This window comes from Cupressus sempervirens, chromosome 6 (genome assembly GCF_028749045.1).
Source record: "Cupressus sempervirens isolate cs-2001-9-10 chromosome 6, ASM2874904v1, whole genome shotgun sequence".
Lineage (NCBI taxonomy): Eukaryota > Viridiplantae > Streptophyta > Pinopsida > Cupressales > Cupressaceae > Cupressus > Cupressus sempervirens.
The window spans coordinates 432,055,262-432,079,368 of NC_143123.1; the positions used below are offsets into that span (position 1 = coordinate 432,055,262).

General features: G+C 35.7%; 1 protein-coding gene across 2 annotated transcripts in view; it reads right to left on the bottom strand.

Annotated features, from left to right (window-relative positions):
- Positions 1–24,107, bottom strand: part of UAH (ureidoglycolate amidohydrolase) — a 327,116-nt gene that overhangs the window by 200,408 nt on the left and 102,601 nt on the right. For both annotated transcript variants that reach the window (XM_089788436.1, XM_089788437.1), the window contains exons 4-7: positions 17,322–17,450; positions 16,989–17,075; positions 16,503–16,705; positions 15,433–15,535 (exon numbers count right to left, since the gene is read on the bottom strand). In XM_089788436.1, coding sequence (XP_089644562.1) covers positions 15,433–15,535; positions 16,503–16,705; positions 16,989–17,075; positions 17,322–17,450 — 522 coding nt within the window. The remainder of the gene's footprint in view (positions 1–15,432; positions 15,536–16,502; positions 16,706–16,988; positions 17,076–17,321; positions 17,451–24,107) is intronic.

Below are 24,107 nucleotides of genomic sequence, written 5' to 3' on the forward strand. Positions count from 1 at the left end.
GCAACAAATATCAGTCTCGTATTCAACAACTACAATGCAAAACTATTAAAATTTGACAAAAGAAACCTAGAATTAGTTGCTGTAGTATTTTTCAGATGTAGTTAGCAGCCTTCCAAACCCTCAAATCAGCAAGAATAAACAATAAACTTGTTGCAAATACTGTTCACGCACTGTAGCAAATTCACTATTCATCCGCACTATAGCAAAACACTATTCATCTGTACTGTTGCAAAACACTATATGAAACCCAGTATGTTTGGAAACACTGTTAATCCTCCTGATTGTGTCTTTCAACAGCAAAGAGAATGCTAGCAAAGAGGGATTCCATCCTCCAAGCCCGATAAACAAATATCAAAGCAACATAACATTAATCTTCATCCAAGCATACTAAAAAGAAGCTCTTCTATTTCTTTTATAGTGTTCTCACAAGAGCTCAGTCCTTCGTTTTCTCAATGTGGATAAAACATAACTTCCTTTATGTAACTTATGTCTCCAATGTGTTATAAAATAAAGGGGACTCTTTTAATTTAAATATTTCCCACAAACTATAGTCTATGCATTAATAAAGTTAAATATTTAAATTTAACTTTATAAAATAGCTTTATTAATGCATAACAAATCTTATCAATGATAAACAAGTCTTCTTGTCGATTTTAAACAATTACCATCGACATACCACTGCCACTGGATGTCCGACCATGTCCAAGATGACTTACTATAAATAGTAAGTATGCCCAAAGTTGCCTCAAAACCCCTCAGAAAGACCTGCAACTGAAACTATCTAGGCCAAATGGCCTCTAAGTCCCTTTAATGTCCTGGTTAGCCTATGGGACTATGGGGAAATAGGCTAACGACAACATCATGCTATGAATGTTAAAATGGGGACATTACATCTCGAAAAAAGAGTAAAAGAAACTTATACATATTGTCTACTACTGGATCTTAAAGTAAACATTTGATAAACAAGGAAGTGATTGCCCCAAATCTTTTAGGCTAGCTAAGACGAGGTCATTGAATATGAACACTTATATGGGTAGTTACTAATGGAACAAATAATCTCTCTACATACATTATTGATTGATTGGAAAAGAAGTAGAATTGAGCATAATCTTGTTATTTATAAGAATTTAAAAAATAAGCGAGAAGAAGTTAAGAAATTGTTCCAATTATAAGTAGGGACATTACAATCTGGATACATTGCCTTCTTTGCTTGCTCACAAGTGTTGGCTAACATCTCCTCCTCACATGTTTCAATGCTTAACAAGTTCATCCCTTGCTTAGGGCATTTCGAATCCTCATGGTCTCTCGGACCACACCATTTGCACAACAGCTATGGTGTTTCTTCGTGGTACAGTCTCTGGCGAAGTGTCCTCAAAGGTTGCACACATAGCATTGTATCATCGATCGTCCACTAGAGTCGTGTTGTATCCGACTTTAGCCTCCAATATTGTTATTATTATCATTATTGTAACCGCTATGTCAACACCGATTATTGTTATGATACCCTCCTAAGGTTGCGTCATTGTTCATTCCTGCTCCTGAGGTGGATACAATCTGTGTCAGTAATACTTGTTGATGTCCCTTCATTTTCATATTGAATGGGCATTCCTTGGTGGAATGTCTCGCAATTTGGCAAATATCGCAAAATTGTTTCTTCAGGCAGAAGCCCTTTGTGTGGCCCTCCTCCTTACAGTCCGTACACCACAGTTCCCCTTTCACTGATTCAGGATTCTTTTTCAAATTTTTGAACTCCATCATCCGTAACATATCCTTCTATAATGCTCGAACCTTCTTATCGAACTCTTCGTCGTTGCTGCTACTTTTGAAAGATGAATCATCTGAGTCCGACTATTTGTTTTTCTTATTTTGGCTCATTTTCTGCTCACTCTCCATATCCATCACCTGATTATATGCATCTATGTATGATGCTGGAGGTACAATTTTCATCTTTTTCTTTAATGTCAGTCGTAGCCCTTCAACAAACCATCTTTTCTTTAATCCGTCAACTAGTTTGCTTTCCATTTTTCCCACCATCTCCTTCAGCCTTCTTGCATATACACGGATTGTTTTGTTCTTTCCCTATTTCGTACTATATATATCCACTACTATTTCGTTGTCATTCCTCAATAGTCAGAATCCTACTATGAATTATTTCCTGGCGTTTGGCCACGTAGTTAATTTCTGAGGATTGGCATCCGGGAACCAATCAATCGCTATACCCCGTAGGGTCACCGAAAACTATTGGACCTAGTCATCTTGGTCTGTTACACCATTCGTCGTCCAAATTGTTTTGCATGTTTTACAGTGTCTGATTGGATCAGTCATCCCATCACCATTAAACTTCAGCAATTTTTCCTTTCGTCCTGTCATTGCTACTTTCTTCTGAATCTGTGGTGTTTATTGCATGTTGGTTTCCAAAACCGCAGATTGGAATCCTATGAGTCTTGCCAACTCGATGTTGGGATATCCAACCGGTTATGACCAACTTGACAGGACTGATCGTTGTGATCCAAATCCCCTATGTTTCTGGCTCTGCAAAACCAAGGTGGGTGTACCTAATCCTGAACAAAACACTTAAGCCTAGGATGCTTATAGAAAATTAATTAGAATGCAAATGCGATGAAAGTTTTCCTAACAGCAAGAATTACAGAAAACTTTAAACCTGAAAATAATGAATTAATAATAATAAATGAATATATGAATGTTTTAAATAAAAGTAATTATTATAGATGATTGTAACAAATGAATCTATTAATTCTTCAAAGGAAAGATATGAAGTAATTGCCAACGTATGGATTGCGAATTACTAAAAATATAAAGACCAGTGCTAAGGGTGATAGAGTCAGTATTATAAGTTTAAAACGTACAACTTTATAAAATTCTACACACATCAAGTATAAACAATTTAGTAATCAAGATGTGACAGATCAAATATATGGACGCAATTTTAAAATAGTCTAGAATGTATTTTAAATCCTGTGGTAGGAAGACAAACCAGACATAGATTTGGAAACAATTAAATATTTCTCAATATCTATGATGTTCGATTTTAAAATGCTATAATTAATCCTATCCACTTATCATCATATAAATTATTTATAAAATTAAAAATAATAATTATAAAGGACAAAACTACATAATATTTTAACTCTAAAGCTTCATGCAAATAAAATAAAATAAATATTTCTTATTGATCATGCCAGAAATAAAATTGTAGTGGAGACAATCCTTATGGATGATCCATCCACAATCCACAGGCTTAGTTCAAAAGTTCATTCATTTGCCAATGAAAGAATATAATACATCAAATGGGCATGTATAGTGTGAAATTTTTGGAAAGTATATATAATTATGTATATGAATTGTTTTGATTTTCATCATATATTTATAGACCAAGAAAAGGTGTCAAACTTCCCTTATAACACCATGACCCTTCATAACAAATAACTGATCATTTGTTATGTATGGTGAGCCTTGGAATTACTAGCAATATAACTTGGTGTTAATTTAAGGAAATAAAACTAATATTCGGTAGCCATCCTTATGTTTTTGGAGCAACGATATAAAAATGGGTATGGTTTCAAATAACATAGGTAACATATCATCTTTGAATTCCTTCCTCAGTTTTATGGATCGATATACGCTGGTTCAATCATTCCGCCTTTGAGAAATACTCATACCATACTCTGCAGCATCCAATCTCCTAATCCGCATGGGCTCATTAAACCTGCAACAAATACAGAGAAGCATTAGATATTACTCATCAAACATTAGCCAATATTCAATAATACTCTGGCTTCTACAAAATACAGGCAGCAAAGTCTCTTGAGCAATCACTCTTCGGCAACCGGAACTCATGCTCTCCTTCAATATTTGTTTCCAATAATTGAACCTGTCTTTGGTGTGTGCTGTTGCATTCAATGGCAATCACGATAATGACACAAAAACGTGTGTTGATCATTGTATATAATATCTACTATATACCCAACAAAAATCTTTGTCATTGGTGGCTAATGTGTAATAATTTAAACAATCGTGTCATAGCCTGATATTCATTCTTCAGAACCGACTGGAGAATACAATGCAGCCCTGATATTATTGACAATTAGAATTTCTCTAACGATGAGCAGTTGTCTTCTTTCAAGATTGATATCTTAAAATAAATTTCATTAACAGCCGGCTCTGCTTTTAATTATTTGCACTTATCATTGTTAAGGACACTTTGCATCTTCACCGCACGGGATCATATGTTCTCTTGATAGTGAGAATTCCACAGTTCTGAATACACCGTTGACTCCTAAACATTCAAATATACTATAGCATTGTTGTTTGTGCATATCAAATTTAATTTAGCAACCAAATGATCAATCCTGTGACTAGATGCTACAACCTGGGTGTCTTCATATAATTGATGAAGTCTTGTTACTTTTCTTTTTATACTTGCCGCGTAAAAATTTTGAATGGATGCTACAGGTATTTTAAGAATTACATGGGCTACCAAATCTTGGAATGATTATCCTTGTGCTCACTAAAACCATTTCCCGGAGATAATGATGTAAACTTTCAATCCTGCAACTCTTTTAATCCAAGTGACAAAAATCCATATTTATTATAACAGTTTTACTTGCTTTATCATGGCCCCATTCAGTAGATGAATGTCAAGCCTGATTTGATATTTCATTCACATTCCCTATTAATGTTATCACTGAAAATATGCCAGAAAATATTTCAACCAATCCCAAATTTAATATGCTTAAAGAATTTTTTTATAATGAACTGCTCCATAACACATACAGTATTCCTATAAAGAATACTCAATTTCTTCTATCGCTGCTCTCTTCAGGCAATATCCTAATTCTTGTGCAGACAGCATAAACATCCAATTCATAAATCTTCAGAATACCCTGACTCTTCATGCTTACATGAACAATCTTTATAATATCTACAGGATGAAACCATGAAATAGATTCTTAGAAAATGAATCACTGAACTATCCAAAACAGCAGCGACTTTTAGGACAGTAAGAAATTAGCATGAACCATATGACTTAGGAGTGTAGGGAATATAAGTTAGATATAATCTTCAATGATATAAATATGAGAAAAAGATAAAAAGATTATAAAAGGTGCTCAAGTGGATGCCCAGAATTTTGGGCTCCATCACTGCACACTCGCATTGTTCTGAGTGCCCACGTTATTCTGCACAACCGCGCTACTTTGGACAACCACGTTACTCTGTAATGTCCCTTTGGTTTTCTGATTGGTTTCCCCGCTTCTATAGTCTGCACCTGCAAGGATGTTAGTATCTTTGAAAAGAAATAACATTACTTATTAATTAAAGCATAATTTATGTTCTAATTCCAACTATTTTCCTTCTTAAAGGTGGGTTGTGATCCGGTGCTTAGTTACTAAGGGAGGTTCCAGCCACTTTAAGCTAAAGCTCCACTAAATATCATCCTTTCACAATTGGTCCCATCTTTAAGATCTATGGATAATCATTCCTAATTCATTCATCCTTCCTAGAAGCTCTTGCAATCTAGGCCATATGGATAACCTTGATGGTGTATCCATCCTTTCATATGCATATGACTATACTATCCAGTATACTAACCTTCAGAGATTACCTCTGCCTCAATTTCTTATTTTGAATTCAGAGTTCTTATTAACTTTATTTGTCACTATGGTTATTAGCTCGATATATTTCACACCCTGATTTATTGCAAATTAATCAGATTCAATTTGGGAGAATTATTTGGAATTCTGAGAGATAGCAATCTGGTGATCCCTGCACTCTGTCTTTATCAGTCTTGTGACTGTGTTGTAGCAGAAGAATGGATAACTTGTCATTTACAATAGTAACTCTATTCCTACTTCCTTGACTACAGATATCTTATGACTGCACCTTATATGATGAAGATTGTCACAGACGAGAGTTATCTTTACTCTTATACCGGTGTTGAAAGCTCCTCTCAATCCGCTCTTGTGTATCACTTCTACTGATGCTCAATTGGTATAACGATTTGTCTTGATTCTGGTTGTTAACTAAAGCGTTGTCACTTAGTGGTTATGTCTGTATATTCGTCTGGAACGGATTTCTATGTATACCCTCTGTGTTATGTTGAGCAAGATGCTGGAGACTATCCTTGGTTGATATCGCACGGACTAAACTCCCCTTGATTCGTTCCTTGTCTGTAGTGCTTCTAGCTGTCCTTCCCGCACTCCAATGTGTGTTTTTTTTCCATTTGATATGTTGTCTGTTCTTCTTTGTTCAATGCTTGCCTTCACCTCTCGAGTGTCAATTTATACGTGGCCCGGGTGTGTATGGGGAAGTCACGTCCCTTGATTTACCTATTTCCTTTAATTAGAATTTACATTTAGGTATCCATGATAAATTTGACCTTTAATATTCTAGGATTGCCTTATTACGATTACCACTTTTAAATCATATTTGTCTAATAATTAATATTTAAGTTTGCAACAATAATAACCTTGTCCTAAAATTATTGATTTAATTAATAACTAACATTGCCTTAAGAAATATTAATTAGAGTCAAAAATGATTACTTTATTGGACTAATTAATTTTCACAGAAAAAATGGATTCATGATATTAATATAAAATATTGTTTCTAGATACAAAGTTCTATTTATCATCCTTGACTTATGGGTGAGGAGATATCACAGTCTCCCCCACTTGATTTTGCTTGTCCTCAAGCAATTTGATAGTCTCCTCTCTTTCCCAAGTGGCATCCTCCTTAGGTAGATTCCTCCATTGGATTAAGTATTCTGTAATGGTTCTATTCCTTAATTTCCTTTTCCAGATATCCAAGATGACTTCGGGATCTAAGACTAGCTAGCCCTCATCATCTAATGGTGGTAATTCTGTGAACGGCTTTGTTTTTCTTCCTAGTACTCTTTTGAGTTGGGATATATGGAACACATTGTGGATATTCCCTCCAGAAGTTGTAGTTCATATGCCACCTCTCCAATTCTCTTCAATACTTTATAGGTTCCATAAAATAGGGGTTTTAGTTTTTTTGCTCTGCTCCTTTTTATTGAGGTTTGTTAATATGGCTGTAATCTTAGGAATACCAAGTCCCCTTCCTCAAAGGTTCTTTGAGTGTGCTTCCGATCGGCGTAGATTTTTTGCTGTTTTTGGGCCTGTTGTAAATTCTCCTTCATAGTTTTTAGAATGTTAGTATTTTGTTGAATAAATTCTTGTGTGCTTGATACACGACTATCTAGTGGAAGCAAGTTTGTAAATGTAGGTGCCTCGTATCCGTACAAAGCTTTGAAGGGAGTCATCCCAATGGACATGTGATGGGTTGTATTATAGCAGAATTTACCTAAATGCAGCCATTTAATCCAAGTCTTTTGTTGCCCTATTACATAGTTCCTTAGATAGATTTCTAGCCACTTGTTCACCATCTCGGTTTGTCCGTCTGTTTGGGGATGATAACTCGTGCTGGGAGTTAGACTTGTTCCTGCTAGTTTGAAAAGCTCCTGCCAAAACAGACTGATGAATTTGCTATCTCTATCGCTGAATATATTTTGTGGGAGCCCATGGAGTCTAAATACTTCTTTGAAAAACAATTCGACTACCTGATGTGTTGTTGATTCAATGGTGACTGAAAAGAAATGAGCATATTTGGTGAGTCAGTTCACTACTACATAAATACTGTTCTTCCCTTGTATTTTTGGTAAACCTATTATGAAATCCATAGAAATGCTTTCCCATTTTTGTTTGGGAATAGGTAAGGGTTAAAGAAGCCCTGTTGGAAGAGTTTGTTCAACCTTATTCTGTTGACATGTCATATATTCCTGTACATGTCTCTGGACATCTTTCTTTAAACCTTTCCATGAAAATTTCTCTCTTATTTTCTTATATGTTTTGAAATAACCTTGGTGGCTAGACATCAGGTTATTATGATATTCTATTAAGATGGTTTCCTTCATCCTTGATCTAGGGGTCAGAAACACTCTTCCTTTGTAGAATATTATATCATTGTGTATTTTGAAATCTTCATTTGGAACCTTCCCTTCTAATATTTCGCTGGTTCCAAGGTCTTTTGCATATTCAATCATAATGTCCTCCTTCCAATTTTCTGAAATACAGGTGATCATATGGAGGTGAGCGTGTTTGGATAAAGCATCGACAACTCCATTATTCATCCCCTTAACATATTCTACGTCAAAATAATATGCTTGTATCCAACTCACCCATTTTTGTTGTCGATCATTAAGATCTTTCTGACTGAGGAAGAAACACAAGCTGTTATGATCTATCTTCACCACTAACTTTCTGCAGACTAAGTATTGTCGAAACTTGGCTAAGGCATGCATGATAGCTAACATTTCTTTACATATATAGAGTAGTGTTTTTCTAATTCTGAGAGCTTATGACTCTCAAATGCTATGGGATGTTTCCTTTGCATGAGAACTGCTCCAATTCAATCCCCTAATGCATCACATTGTAGCTCAAACGGTATGGTAAAGTCTGGTATGGCTAGAATTGGGCAAGAACTCATAATTACTTTCAGCTTGTCAAATGCTTGTTGTGCTTTTTCATTCCATGCAAAAGCACCCTTTTTGGTTAAATCTGTAAGGGGGCGATAATCTTAAAAAACCCTTTCACAAACCATCTATAATAATTGCACAGCCCAATAAATCCTCTAAGTTGGGTAAGGGTTTTGGGTTTTGGCCATTCTTTTATAACCTTGATTTTCTCTTCATCAACACTTACTCCCTCTGCATTGATCTTATTTCCTAAGTAAAGTATATCTTCTAGTCCAAACTCACATTTGGAGAATTTGGCATAAAGCGACTCTGTTTCCAAGATATTTAAGACTTCTTTGATGTGTTGCAAATGTTCTTCCCATGTTTTGCTGTAAATGATAATATCATCAAAAAATATACGGAGAAAATTCATTAATTGCTGTCTAAAAATGTGATTCATGCATGATTGAAATGTAGTTGGGGCATTTGTAAGACCAAAGGGAAGTACTAAGAGTTCAAAATGTCCATAATGGCATCTAAATGTTGTTTTGGGAACATCTTCCTTTCTCATTCTTATTTGATGATACCCTAATCTTAAATCAATTTTGGAGAAGTAACGTGCACCATGTAGTTCATCCATTAGCTCATCTATCCTTGGACTTGGATACATGTTTTTTATTGTTTTCTTGTTTAGAGCTCTGTAATTGATGCACATTCTCATCGTTCCATCCTTCTTCTTGACGAGAACTACTAAAAAGGCAAATGGGCTGCAGCTAGGTTGGATGTGTCCCATTTCCAATAATTCTTTGATAGTCTTTTCAATTTCTTCTTTGTATTTATGGGGATGCCTATAAGGGGTGGTTATAACCGGTTTAGCTCCTTCTAATTCAACTTTCTTGGGTAACCACTACTCTTTCCACTTTCTTGGGTAACCACTACTAGTGTCCCAACCTCTGTCTCATCTGTCTTTATTCTTTTATTTGGCTTTTCATCGGTACTTGCTTCTTCCATCCTATGCAGTTGTCCTCTTTTGCATCGGTGGTCCCGTGCCCAAGGTTCTTTACACTTGAAACACAACCCTTTTTTTGGATAAATTTTCTCTTTTTCCAATTGCTTCCTTTTCTTGACATCGATGCCCTGGGTTCCATGGCTCTTTACAAAAGTAGCATGTCTTTCCCTTATTTTCTTCCTTTTGCCCCTCATACTTCTGAGACTTGGACCTTTCTTTTGATATGTTTGATTCGACCTTCCAAGCCTTTTGAATGGCTTCTTCTATTATTTGAGGTTCTAAAGGGTTCACCATGTTTTTAATGGAATCTTTTAGACCTTCAATGAAAAGGTAAGTAAGCCTTCGTTGGGATAAGTCAAGAACCATGACTGAAAGTTTTTGAAATTCATTTACAAATTCTTTGATTATTTCGTGCTGTCTTAAATAGGCCAATTCTTTAAAATACCATTTAGGTTCGATTTGATCAAATCGTTTAATAAGTTTCTAAGAGAATTCTTGGTATGAGGTTACATGTGATGGCCTAGGGAAAGAAGTCCATTGTGCCACCATTCTTGAGCAATCCCTTCTCAATGAAGAATGGAAAACTTAAGGGCATCTTCTTCAGTCATTGGGCTAAGTGTGAAGTAAGAGTTTAGTTTTTGGAGCCAAGCATGGGCTGTCATCTTTCTTGATCCATCAAAATTGGGTAGTATCACTTTGTTCACCTTGTGTTTCAGGTCTTTATTAAAATATCTTCTTGTTCTTTTAGGGACCTCATTTTTTGACCCTCACAAAACTCTGCAAATGTTATAAGTTCCCTGATTTTAGGTTCAAGGCTTGCATAAGCTCTTCCATTATCTATTGTATTATTATTGGCTTGATCCATTCTTTCTTCTTCTCTAGGTATTTTTTCTCTTGGCAAGAAGGGTGGTCTTGGAATTTGAGACGATGATGATTCATTACTGTCCGGTTCATTTGAATTTATATTTCTTGCATGGGATGAGTTATTTTTGAGGTTATTGATGGAATTTCCCATGTTTTGTAAGGCATTAAGAAGGGCTTGGTTGGATTTTTCCATTTGGTTCAAAATACTCTAATTAGTTTGATTGGTTTGCTCCATATATGATCTGACTTCGTTTGCTAGGTCCTTCATTGTGGTTTTTGTTCTCCTTTCATAAGTGTGCATAGGCCTCTACTCACAGGATTGCAAGATTATGCTATGATACCACTATAATGTCCCCTTGGTTTTCTGATTGGTTTCCCCGCTTCTATAGTCTGCACCTGCAACAGCATTACTTATTAATTAAAGCATAATTTATGTTCTAATTCCAACTATTTTCCTTCTTAAAGGTGGGCTGTGATCCAGTGCTTAGTTCCTGGGGGAGGTTCCAACCACTTTAAGCTAACACTCCACTAAGTATCATCCTTTCACAATTGGTCCTATCTTTAAGATCTATGGATAATCATTCCTGATTTATCCATCCTTCCTAGAAGCTCTCGCAATCCAGGCCTTATGGATAACCTTGATGGTTAATCCATCCTTTCATATGCATATGACTATACTATCCAGTATACTAACCTTTAGAGATTACCTCTGCCTCAATTTCTTATTTTGAATTCAGAGTTCTTATTATCTTTATTTGTCACTATGGTTCTTAGCTCGGTAGATTTCACACCCTGATTTATTGCAAATTAATCTGATTCAATTTGGGAGAATTATTTGGAATTCTGAGAGATAGCAATCTAGTGATCCCTGCACTCTGTCTTTATCAGTCTTTTGACTGTGTTGTAGCAGAAGAATGGATAACTTGTCAGTTACAATAGTAACTCTATTCCTACTTCCTTGACTGTAGATATCTTATGACCGCACCTTATATGATGAAGATTGTCACAGACAAGAGTTATCTTTACTCTTATGCCGGTGTTGAAAGCTCCTCTCAATTTGCTCTTGTGTATCCGTTCTACTGATGCTCAATTGGTATAACGATTTGTCTTGATTCTAGTTGTTAACTAAAGCATTGTCACTTAGTGGTTATGTCTGTATATTCGTCTGGAATGGATTTTCGCGTATACCTCTGTGTTATGTTCAGTGAGATGCTGGAGATTGTCCTTGGTTGATATCGCACGAACTGAACTCCCCTTGATTCGTTCCTTGTCTGTAGTGCTTCCATCTGTCCTTCTCGCACTGTGATGTGTGTTTTTTCTTCCCTTCGATATGTTGTTTGTTCTTCTTTCCTTGTTCGATGCTTACCTTCACCTCTCAAGCGTTATTTATACATGGCCCGAGTGTGTATGGGGAAGCCACGTCCCTTGATTTACCAATTTCCTTTAATTAGAATTTACATTTAGGTATCCATGATAAATTTGACCTTTAATATTCTAGGATTGCCTTATTACGATTACCACTTTTTAATCATATTTGTCTAATAATTAATATTTAAGTTTGCAACAATAATAACCTTGTCCTAAAATTATTGATTTAATTAATAACTAAAATTGCCTTAAGAAATATTAATTAGAGTCAAACATTATTACTTTATTGGACTAATTAATTATCACAAAAAAAATGGATTCATGATATTAATATAAAATATAGTTTCTAGATATAAAGTTCTATTTATCATCCTTGACTTATGGGTGAGAGGATATCACATACTCGATGTAAAGAGATCTTCTTCAAGCAAAGTTATTCGATGTTCTACCTGTATTCATTCGTTGAGTGTATCGAGAATGAAGAGTTCACTCCACGCTCGTGCTCCTTCGGCACTTCGAGCCATGTGAGTTACTTCTCTTCTATTCGGATTCTCTACCCTCAGCATGCACAAGTTTAGGAACTCCTCCCTTGTATCTTGTACAAAATTTAATCTTTGTCGCATTTCCTCAAGCAACTCCTCACCACTCCTCGATCTACTACATGAATGCACTCCCTCGGTTAGTGCTCCTTCACCCCCTCGGTGCCCGTCGATAAGCTATTGAAACTTTTGCTTTCACTTCGCCTATTGTGTTAGGATTAGTGCTTCCCATGTTGTATGTATGTCATCTTTATCCTTTACTTATTCCTATATTTATTAAGCAGATTCGACATTAATCTTTATAACACCTCGTATATAGCACATTCAACTGGCAACAATGCTAAATGTTTACCGTACAAGGCAAAAGGATACTTATCGCATTCAGTAGATTAAGATGTAACACAGAACAGAGCCTTTATTCATATCTGCAATAGGCAACTCCAAGTACAACGATTACAATGATTATGATGATTCAATAGTCCCTTCGGACAATGTATGTAATATTCCCAAGTACAGAAGGGCTGGATGATTGACGGAGATGAGCTCAAAAAACTCATATGGTGTGGAAAGGGCAACCGTACAGTGCAATGAAGGGATCTGTATGGTGGAGAAAGGAGCGGAAGTACGGATTTGGTGTCCAAGAAGTTTGTATGATGCTAGCGCAATGCACAGGAAAGACCATACGGTGAGTGTGTAGGGTGTCTTCCGTATGGTGGAAGGTGATGGTACAATAGACAGTATGAAAAGATACATTTTCAGGCCATACGGGGGAGGTGGCAGGCTGTATGACACAAGAAAGTGCAATACGATGATGGATATATGATAGTCGTACCTAATACTAGCCGTACGGTATGGAGACAATGTCGTGTGAATGTAAACCAAGTGAGTAGCGAGAAGTGTAAGGATGGAGGGGAAAATCTAGTGATGCCACTGTAAACTTAAAGATCACAATTCCTCAGATCGAACCAAACAATAATGGAGATTAGAACACAAATAACCTTCAAATAGTATTTGTCAAAGTATGGTGCTTCGATTTGCTAGATCCGAGCGAAGTATTACATGCAACAACAGAATAGAGTGAGGGTTGAATCCCACTGCAACCACACGAACCAAATAGGGAAGATCTTTCACTTCCGAAATGGTGAACAATCTAGAACTCCAACAAGAATTTGCTGTATATAGAAATAATCCGAAAAAAACCTCCTAATGACTATCTACAAATCATGCTTAAACAGCCATGGGGGAAACTTCCCGAGGGTGTGCAAAGATTGTCGACGGCGACATAGACTACAGAAACAAAAAAAAATGGGTCCGAGATATATTTAATCAATCGGACCATTAACAATAGTTTGATTAATGAATTATTTAATAACGGGAACATTACAATGTACATATACTTTCCCGAAGGAGTGACTCAACCGTCACGCACCCTTTCGGATACAATTCTACCCGTCGGCTACAATATAGATTTTACTGACAAGAAGAGCGTCGAGTATTTTATTGCAGTCCAAGGAATAAAGGAAGATCATTATTATTATCGACTGTGCTAGAAAAGGATATATCATGAATATAAGAGGTAGAAAATAAAGCTACAATTTTGAATGAAAATAGTGATATGATATTTTAGAAGGGGTTAAAAAGAGGATGCGGCTAACGTGTGGCATTGATGAGGAGATATACAGCATTATTTCTGGGAGAGAGTGAACAGCAATGCTAGTTTGGAAGTATGCAAACAGCAGTGTGATTGTGGAGTGTGTGAACAATGCAGTGTGTGGAGATATCATTCTATGGTGAAATGAGGTGGTGTATGAAGAGGAGTGCAAAGTGATATTTATCCAATAATTTACTGAGCAATAATCATTTTGATTAATGGATGTTGTGTAAAGTATTGAGTGCACTCTGAAAAGTATTTCTGATTTTTATTTTTAGTTGGTGCTCAAACTGAGGTTGGTGCCTCAAGTGATTGGAGTCGGTGCTCTAAAGAGGGTTAGTGGCTCTCTGGGAGTTGGTGCTCTCAAACTAAAGTTGGTGCTTCAACTGTTTGGAGTTGGTGCTGACTTTTGTAAGCTGTATTCGTGCCCACATTGTTAATAAAAAATTTCTATGTTGTGTTTTTTTACCACAAAGGGTTTTAAGGGTTTCCCAAAAGCAATTTGGTGTCTGTGTTCTTGATGATTGCTCTTGTTAAGTTTTCATGTTTTATATGGTTTCACGCAGTCCTGAAATACTGATTCCCCCCCAGTATTTCCTGTGTGCTCTTCAGTGACAACATTTGTGGGGGACAATTAATTAACTTAGGTACTAACAATTATACTTGAAATTTTGAATTATTATTGCATACTAGATGAAATCATGAAATTGAATATACTGATATTCAGAAGTTTTGATACATGTTTTAGTTTACATAAATCATAAATTGCCATTTATTTTATAACTTTATAATACAATTTTTCAAATCTTATATTATTTGCACCATGATCCCCCGATCATTTACAAACTTCTAAAAAATTGCCTTCAAAAACACTGTAGAACAACAGTTGGAACTAATACAAAGACGGCATTCTAGAGCTTATTGTAGTTGTCTACCACTCAATACATAAAAAGGAGGATTAACTCCTTGTGAAAACTCAAATAGAGCTTAACTAAGATTCGTCTTATAGTCAAACCAAGTAGAACATGAAGGTAAAGGTATCTTTTTAGGTCACTAACTAGCAAGGCACCATTTTCTCTACAAGATATAAATTGTGGAAGCCCAAAGAATGATTGTTTCCCTGATATTCTTATACACTATATAAAGAGGTGATATTCTTATACACTATATAAAGAGGCATACAGGTCCTACCCCTCTCCAGCTCTTAACTTACGCTTCAACTATTCAACAAACATACCTTCACCATCACATATATTTAGGATGTGCATGAAAACTAAAACCCAAGGTGCAACAGTAAGTGGCATGGAACTAAAGAGATGCTTTACTGGTTAAAAATTTAACAAGCAATGAAATGAAATAACATAGGACTTCAATTGGTAGCCGTATTATGGGAACCCGTAGAAAAGTTTAAAAAGGAAAAATGAACTTAACAGGAATAACACCCAATGTTCTTTATATGAATCATATGCTACTAAGGATAAATGACTATCATAAATTGAGATCCAACCTGTAAGGCATCAGCACAGCTCCAGCATGGCCTCCATTGCCCGTGAAGCCAACTCTGATGCTTGCAGGTGCAGCAATCGCTGTCACAATACCAATAGGAATACCTGTGTTTCACAACAGACATGATATGAATCTATGATTAAAGTAAGAAAGAACAACATTATATCCATGGATGACCATACCATGTCCATCTAACTGCATAGAATTAGTCAGTAAGATGCTACCAAAGAAAATCCCTGAAAGCAAAAATAAATAGATATTCCCACAGAGGTTTGAAGCAACAAATGTGAATACTAAATACCAAGAAATCACAATAGAATTCACCCGAGCTCCAAAAGACACTCCAAAGGATGCAGAAGATATATTAGCTGGAAATGAAATAACAGCCAGATAGTTTTGGGTACAATCATACCCAATCATCTGTTGTTTTTTAACCTAATAGAAGTTCTGATTATGTATGAAGAGACTAGCCTAAGATAATAAGAGTGATAAGGTTATCCTGGAGGTCATAAGTTAGCCTGTCTTCTCTTACTATCCAAGGTTAAAACTCTACAAGAAATGGTCACAAAATTGAAAATGTTGATTTGCTTACAGGATCTCAACTAGAAGCAAAAAGATCTAGTTGTCTCAATAAATCAGTTATCACATCAAGGGATCGAAATTGTTCCATAAAGAGTAACAGAAATACATTTCCTTGCAAACTCCCATTATCTTTAAAGCTTCAAGGTCCTAACTTCTCACTACCTCCACCAGGCACATTTGGATGAAAGAAAGATGCCATTCGTCTATAAGGTGTAGAAGACCTCCGCAAGGATTAACACCCTCAGATCATTATTTCCTTACAACAAAAAAGGTCTGTGCACATAGTTACAAGATTCTGTTGACTACAATTTGAAATGGTATGTGCACAGCCCTACATTCAGCACAATGCCACTATTTCATGGGTCAAAATCCAGAGGAAAGTAAACACGATTGGTCAGGATTTGAAGATAAAAAAGTCTCAAAAAGACAGAACATGAAGAACTGCACAACAACAAAAGGGCTTCTCATGTCTTTCTCCAGAATAGATACCTTCTTCCTCAAGAAGCGGCCCTTGCTCAATATGCAGCTCTACAAAACCAGAGTAGGCACCTTTTTCTAATGAAATACCATTTAAGTTCTCTAGAGCACCATGATAACCTGCAGCGTTTGCAGCTTCTGCAAATGATATATTCTGATTGTCAACTGATCCTTTAAGTGTTTCCAAGAGTGCAGTACTACCTGCCAATAACCGGCTGCAGAGAGAACCATTGTGTGAGAATTTAAAAAAATGAGTATCAACTATTTTTTTTCTTTTTTCTATTTAGCTTTCTTTCCAGGCACATTGCCTGACTGAGCATTCTATGTTTCACCCTAAATGACAGATATCCTTTTCACATAAAACTGGAAGAATGAACAGCATCAAATGATGAAGGCGATAAAAATTATTTTTAAAGGGATTTAACTGCTATCCACAGTTCAAAATATGCTAATAACAAAATGAAAGAAGTCCACAAGTTGATAATAGAAAGAACTGACCTTCCAAGGCAGCTTATTCCAAAACGTGTAGGCTCCTCAGAAGTGAACATAATCACTTCCAGTGATCTGTTTGGGTTGAAACCTAATCTGCAGATATTACAATAATACAAACTTAAACAATAAGATTTATCTCTTTGGGTCAAACCCTGGAATGAAGTCTCTAAACACAATTTATCTTTACAAAGAAAAATGTATGAATTGATAAAATAAAGAATTAACATGAACAATAATACAAGAAAAATAAATTATATTCAAAGATAGATAAATACACTCATTAATAAATATAACCTGACTATGAAAATTTTGGAAGGAAAAGGAGAAAATGTCACAGACCTTCTAAGCACATTGATAGCCTCAATAGCGCCCAAAACCCCGACAACTCCATCATACTTCCCCGAGTACGGAATAGCATCAGTATGAGAACCACTTGCTACAGCAGGTAATTCTGAATTGGTGCCTACCCTGGGTTTCAAGTGCAAGAAATTTTACCAATGTTCATGTTGTAGAGCCAAAAGTACGTCCAGTTTACATCTTTCTTTATACACTATTTAAAATTTTGATATCATTAAAAGGCACTGTATTCAAAATTTTTAAAAAAGAGATTCAAAGTCTATCCATGAATCAAATAAACAAGAAAAGGAAATATATATGAAAGACGCTAAAAGATAAAAACTAAAGAACATGATACCAAGTCCTGTAGTTTGTGTCACCAATACTCAGGTAAACACTATTTGAATGCTAGTTTGTGGAGTTATTTGAAGTCTAAAAAGATCGATCTCAGATGCATTGATCGCGATCTTATATATCAGTATTCTAGAATTTTATCAAAATGATATTGCTTATAAGTTATAATCCTACGTGCTTCAGGGTTGACACCTTTCCAACATGAGAGAGCATGTTATATGCCGATGAAGTGTAGTTTGCTAACAACAGTTTCTACTTAGAAACATAGCATATCCTTTCATATGGTTGCAACATATCATATTTCCTTTACTTATATGCATATCTTATCACTTCATACTTTGTATCAATTTGATATTTTTTTTTTAATATTTAATATGAAGTTTTTACATTTTCTTCAGCATGTATATGATAGGTACATAATATTATTCATCCATTTGATGATTAGTTTATCAAATTGTAATTGTTCATTTTTTTAGGACTTACAAAATTGAGGAAGTTGTGGCTTAGAACTGTTAAAAGAAACAGGCAATCCTCCCACTAACCTCAGCTAGAGGAAAGAAGAAGAAGAATTGGGGAATGAGCTCTCCATTGTGGTTACAATTAGGACAAACAAAAGACCCAGTCCATTCTCACTTTTGTAGATTTCAATTGGAAGTTTTATCATATAACACAAGCCATTTAAAAGCTTCGAGCTTATGCCATGTCTGATTTTCTATACTTGAATCCATTTTTTATTCAAAATGAAGTTTAGTCAACAAAGAGTGACATATGTAAGAATTTGTTTTATGCTTACTCAATCGAGTATTCAGCAATATCATTTGTCCCCATTGTGATGAGCACACGACTATACTGCGTGGAGGGAGGGCAACTCATTATGTTAGCAACTTGTTCGTTGGTGGGAAAATATTGAAGACAAACGGAATTGCTTGTTGTAAGTTGTTGAATATAATGATGCTGAATTTCAATATGCTCGGTGGAGACATCACACACTGGATTCTTAAGCATCTTGAGAACAATTTGATTGTGACAAAGAATAGGTGCTAGCTCATGTTAATTGACATGAAGATCATAGACAAATTGATGTAACCAAACAGTTTCACAACTTGTACTACATGATTTATATTTTGCTTCTATGGAGGATAGTTGTTGAAGTGATTATAGCTTTAGTCGGATAATTGTGAAGTGTATATATAAATGAAATATAACAAAGAAAATTTTCTTATTATATTTTGAAGTTGACAGTCATATATATATACACACAACTAGACAATGTTATTATATACATGCTTATCTGTCGAATGAAATGTCCGACTAAATCAATAATAATATACTAGTTAACCGTCTAAGTAACCATCAGTTATTCATTTAGTTGTATGACTCAGGTTGCAGGTTGTATTCGACGGCCACTGATGTTTATTGAGAGAGACACATCACAAATGGATATGCCTCCCAATTGGAAGACATGTCCCATTGTGACGTGTCTCCTTAAACGCCTCCCTCTCCTATAAAATAAATGTGATCAGGCAATATTGTGGATATCGAACACATTGAATTATCTTCTTGCCTTGGTTAACGGTCGACAGATTTCATTCATCATATAAAATGCAACTATATTTTACAGGACTCCTTGCATCAGTGAACACTTACACATATTAAACACAGTCTTCTGTGATTCGTAATTACAGAGTTCGGCAGCACTCAAGACATTCTGAAATCATATTCAAATATCATAAATACATTTATATATAGCACTCCTCTATTTGTCTATTCCGATCGAGAGTACGTCTTCATCAGTCAAAGTAAGTTTGATGTAATCTCTGACAAGTGCTGTCAGTTCAATCAGAGACAAGACTGCAGTTATAGTGTAAAGAATAAAGCAAATCAACACAAATATTGATATCAAATATTTCAAAGTTCATATATATATATATATATATACACAAAAGGACTCAAGAGCACTTATATATAATTCAGTGAATTAAATAAATCTGATCACCAAATTCAACAATAGCACAATAGTATGTTGTAATTAGCTTTGCCAAGGAATAGCTTGAGCACCAAATGAGAACACATATCCAGTAGTCAATCGACGATCATCAATGGCACCTATCTAATCTGCATCTGTATAGCTGCGTGGGCAAAAGTTATCTAAGTGTTAATACAATATACCATGGTTACGGATACCTATGATATATCTCAAAACTCATTTTGCTGCAAGCCAATGTTTTGTCTTTGAATTTGATGTGAATCAAGACAGCTAACTGCAAAATATAGGTTTTTCCCAGTAGTAGTAAGATAGATCAAACAACCTACCAGTTATTTATAAATGATCTCATCAACCAGAGAGAAATCTGATTGGGCTCACAACTTCCATGGGTGTAGCAAGAGGATTACAATCAAGTATGCAAAACTTCTCCAAACGTGTTTTGGCTTACTTGGCTTGAGAATAAGAAATTTCCCACACTTGATCTGAAATTTAATCTTTTTATTTTTTTATTTTTCTATGATTTTTGCAGTTTTCTGATTTTTAGATGTTGTATGCTTACTTTTGCAAATAGAAAAAACAATAAGATAAGATAAATTTATTAATGTCCAACAAATGACCACCCAAGGGTCTATGGGACTGAAAAGCATACACGAATAAAGAAAACCAGCTACAAAAGCACCAAATGGTGCAAGGGAAAGAGCAAACAAAGAAATCAAAGAAGTGGCAAGAAGCCACAACACGGTAAGGCAAGGACTAGGGGTCCTTCAACGGCCGAAAGAAGTCAAGCACTGAAGGGTACAGACTAGGGTGAGCAAGGGCCTCAAGCCACTGCCGAGACTTGTTGGGGGGGTACCACTAACGACTATAACCACTGTGAGGCCTCACAAATCTGGAATGACTAGTGGTGACGATACTAGATGGCCGCTTCATTCTACGAGCAAGAGACGAGGGAAAGAAGAAATCGGCGATAAGCTAAGTCGGGGCCTCTCTCTAGAGGAATAATAGATGCAAGTTGCGGTTGCGGAACTCCCTAGTCTCTCTGAGATACAAAGCAAGGCACCTCTAGTCCGTGTAGCTAAAAAAGGCCATGAGGGAACAGCAGTCTCTAAATAAGCAATGGAATCTCCCACGAATCTCGTAGTAGGCGAGGCAATGAAAAATGAAATGGATCTCCGTCTCAGCCACTGGCATGGTGCATAGATGACAAGTTCGAGCCTCTCTATCAATGTGGTGCTCAATCTAGATCCGAAGTTGGTGGGAACCAACTCTAAAGGACCCAAGGGAAATGCGTGAGGCATGACACCGACGCTGAGAAAGGTAGCTAGGGAACACAATAATACCTTCCCAAATATCAAGGAAGTGCTTAGCATAAAAGGCCATCTTCGGACATAACCCACCAGTCGGGTTACACCACATCATGGTTATGTACTGTCTATAAATATCAACTCTAACAAGCTCGTTCAACTCCTATTATGAAAACTAAAAGGTAAGGAGGCGATCAATATCGATCCCAATCAAACCTAGTAAAGAAGCCTGTGCAAACCAACAACAGGCACGAGAGGCCAAATCAAACTCACTGACGACTGAGGAATAATAAGCCAAGTACGAATATCTATGTTGGTCACTCATCAAGTCCGCAAGGCCTCTAAGATCAAATAAACCAAACCAGATCAAAAATGGCAGCCAACCCAGATCAAAAATGGCAGCCAACCTTAAGGGATGGGCCCTAAACTCGACCAACATAATATTGTGAGTGAGCTAATGACATCTAATAATACGTCAGAGGAGCAGAGTCTGGATGCACTCGATCAAGGCCCAATCTGAGTCGAGAAGAGAGGGACCCTGAACCACTAAGTCATAAAGAATCGTCAACCTAACCAAGGAGTCCAAGAGGGACAGCTTGGACAAAATGGAAGTGATGTCTAAAGCACTATCTCTCGAGCATAGCAAGGGAGCCCATCCCCTTCCTAACTCTAGGCTGGATGGCAGATCTCAAACTGAAGCGAGATCCAAAGAACTTGACCCCAAAGTACAAATAGGAAGTGGTAATCTCGATCTCCTCATCTTGGAAATAGAAGTGCAAGTGCAAGTTAAAGACCATAACCCAAGTCTTACTCAGGTTAACAGAAAGGTGTCAAAGGTCACAAAAGGAAGCCAAGCCAACAAGAAGCTTCTAGAGACTAGAAGGATCACATCATCGACAAAGCCAATAAATAGTGTGGCAAGCACATGCAATAATGGAAGAATTTTGAACTTTTATTTGGATAAATTGACAATTAATAGCATACCTAATCAGGTACATAACTGGTCATGCTTATTGCATGTAAAATTATCACATTGAACCTGATTTTCACCAACAAAAGAGTTTTCTTTTGGTCTGATCTGTCTTCCCTCCAAATTTGATCTATAGTCCTACATTTTGTGGTAATGCAGGTAACAATACGAAACTTTTTCAACTTAGTTTCGCAATTCTCTTGAGTTTAGTTCATTATTTAATTGGTTAGTATTGATCAATCAATCAATTGTAATTTATATAATGAATTCTTTAACTGAAGGCTTTTGCCAAGTCTTTTTAGTTATTTTGTTTGTTGAGCCTATACTTGATTTTATAACATTCAACGTCCTTTTTACGTTTTTGAGTGTGTTTTTGTTGGCTTTTGATGTTTTGGGTTTGCTCAAGTCATTGCTTTCGATTTTCCCTTTGATTCGGTCTATCTTAGGGCTTAATCGGAGTTGGTAATCAAAAGATATGACTATTTTAGTGCCCAAAAAATGGACTTTCTAAGTGCAACTGCACAAATTAAAATATCATGTTATATTTTGAAGTTGACATTCACTTTTTAAAAAATATAACATAAATTTACTTATCTTATATTTTTAAGTTACTTTATCATTTTAATTTTTCACTTGAAGTAACTATAGAGCACTTTATGTTATATTTTTAAGTTGAGTTGTTTTTTAATTTTTCACTTAATTGACTATATTAACTGTATAGTTTGATTTAATTTTTGAATTTTAATTCAAACATTTTAGTAAATATTACTTTTTGAATGATATTTGCACATTATATATTTATCTATATAGTGTAAATATTATTTATGACCCATTTAAGTAATATTTCTTCAAAAATTAAATTGGCATGTGCTTAATTCATCACTTAAGTTGTGCATAACATGTCTACAAGCATATTTACATCAAAATATGTAACTGCAAAATATGAAACTGCCTCTAGAAACCACGATTTTAAATGAAAAAGGCAATTTAAAACACATAAAACATGTAAATACATGTGTCTTAAAATATGCAGTGACTCCCAAAAGATGGCAAATGCATATTTAAGTGTTTTCAAAACATGCATTGACCACCAAAAGGTGTGATTTTGCACTAAGGGTCATTTGTGAACAAATTTTAGAATATGCATATGCTGCTATGCACTCAAAAGGTGTGATTTGCATTTGGTCTTCTATTACATGTCTTTGAAATTTGTAATGCACCCAAAAAAGTGCGATTTTGCACTAAGGATCATTTGTGAGCATATTTTGAAATATGTAATGCACCCCAAATGGTGTGATTTTGCACTTGGACTCCATTACATGTTTTTAAAACATGTCTATGCACTCAAAAAGTGTGATTTGATGAGGAGACTCTAATGCATATTTTTAAAACATGTAATCTCATCCAAAAGATGTGATTTGCCTTGAAATTCATGCATATGCCCTCATAGAACCCGAAATTGAAGATTCAAGAGCATAAAACTTGATGTTTTCTTGTTCCAAGAACACGTTTTTCATCAAAAACACTTAGATCTGCCCATATAATGACTTGAAATCCATAACAAGGGGGACGTTTTTAAGTTTTGATGCATATACATGCATTTGTGGGTCATGATTTTGCATATCCAAGACAAAAATAACTCAGATTTTTGCATTTTTGAGCCACGTTTTTGTTAAAAATGCTCAGATTTGGAGCAGTTTTGATCACGTTTTGGCTCAACTAGAAGTTGTTTTGAGGTTTTGATCCATATATTTTCTATTGCAGAACACGTTTTTGCCTTTAGATGTCAAAAATGCTTCATTTCATGCCTTTTATGAATCACGCTTTTGCTAAAAATGCTCAGAAAATTGGGTTTTTAATCCACTTTTATGTGTTTCGGAGCCACGTTTTTGCATCTGGATCCATGTATTAGCATTTGGGGAAGTCATTTTTGCATTCCCAAGCCAAAAATGATCAATTTATATGCATTTTTGAGATACGTTTTCGCAAAAACGACCCAGATTTTTGCATGAAAAGGGCACATTTTCGTTAAAAACACTCAAAAAATGACATTTCCAGCCCATACGTTTGGATCAATAGGGGTTGCTTTTGAGTTTTAATGCACGTTATTGCCTTTGGAGACCACGTTTTTGGCATTCTCATGTCAAATTCGACCCTTCATTAATCATTATATT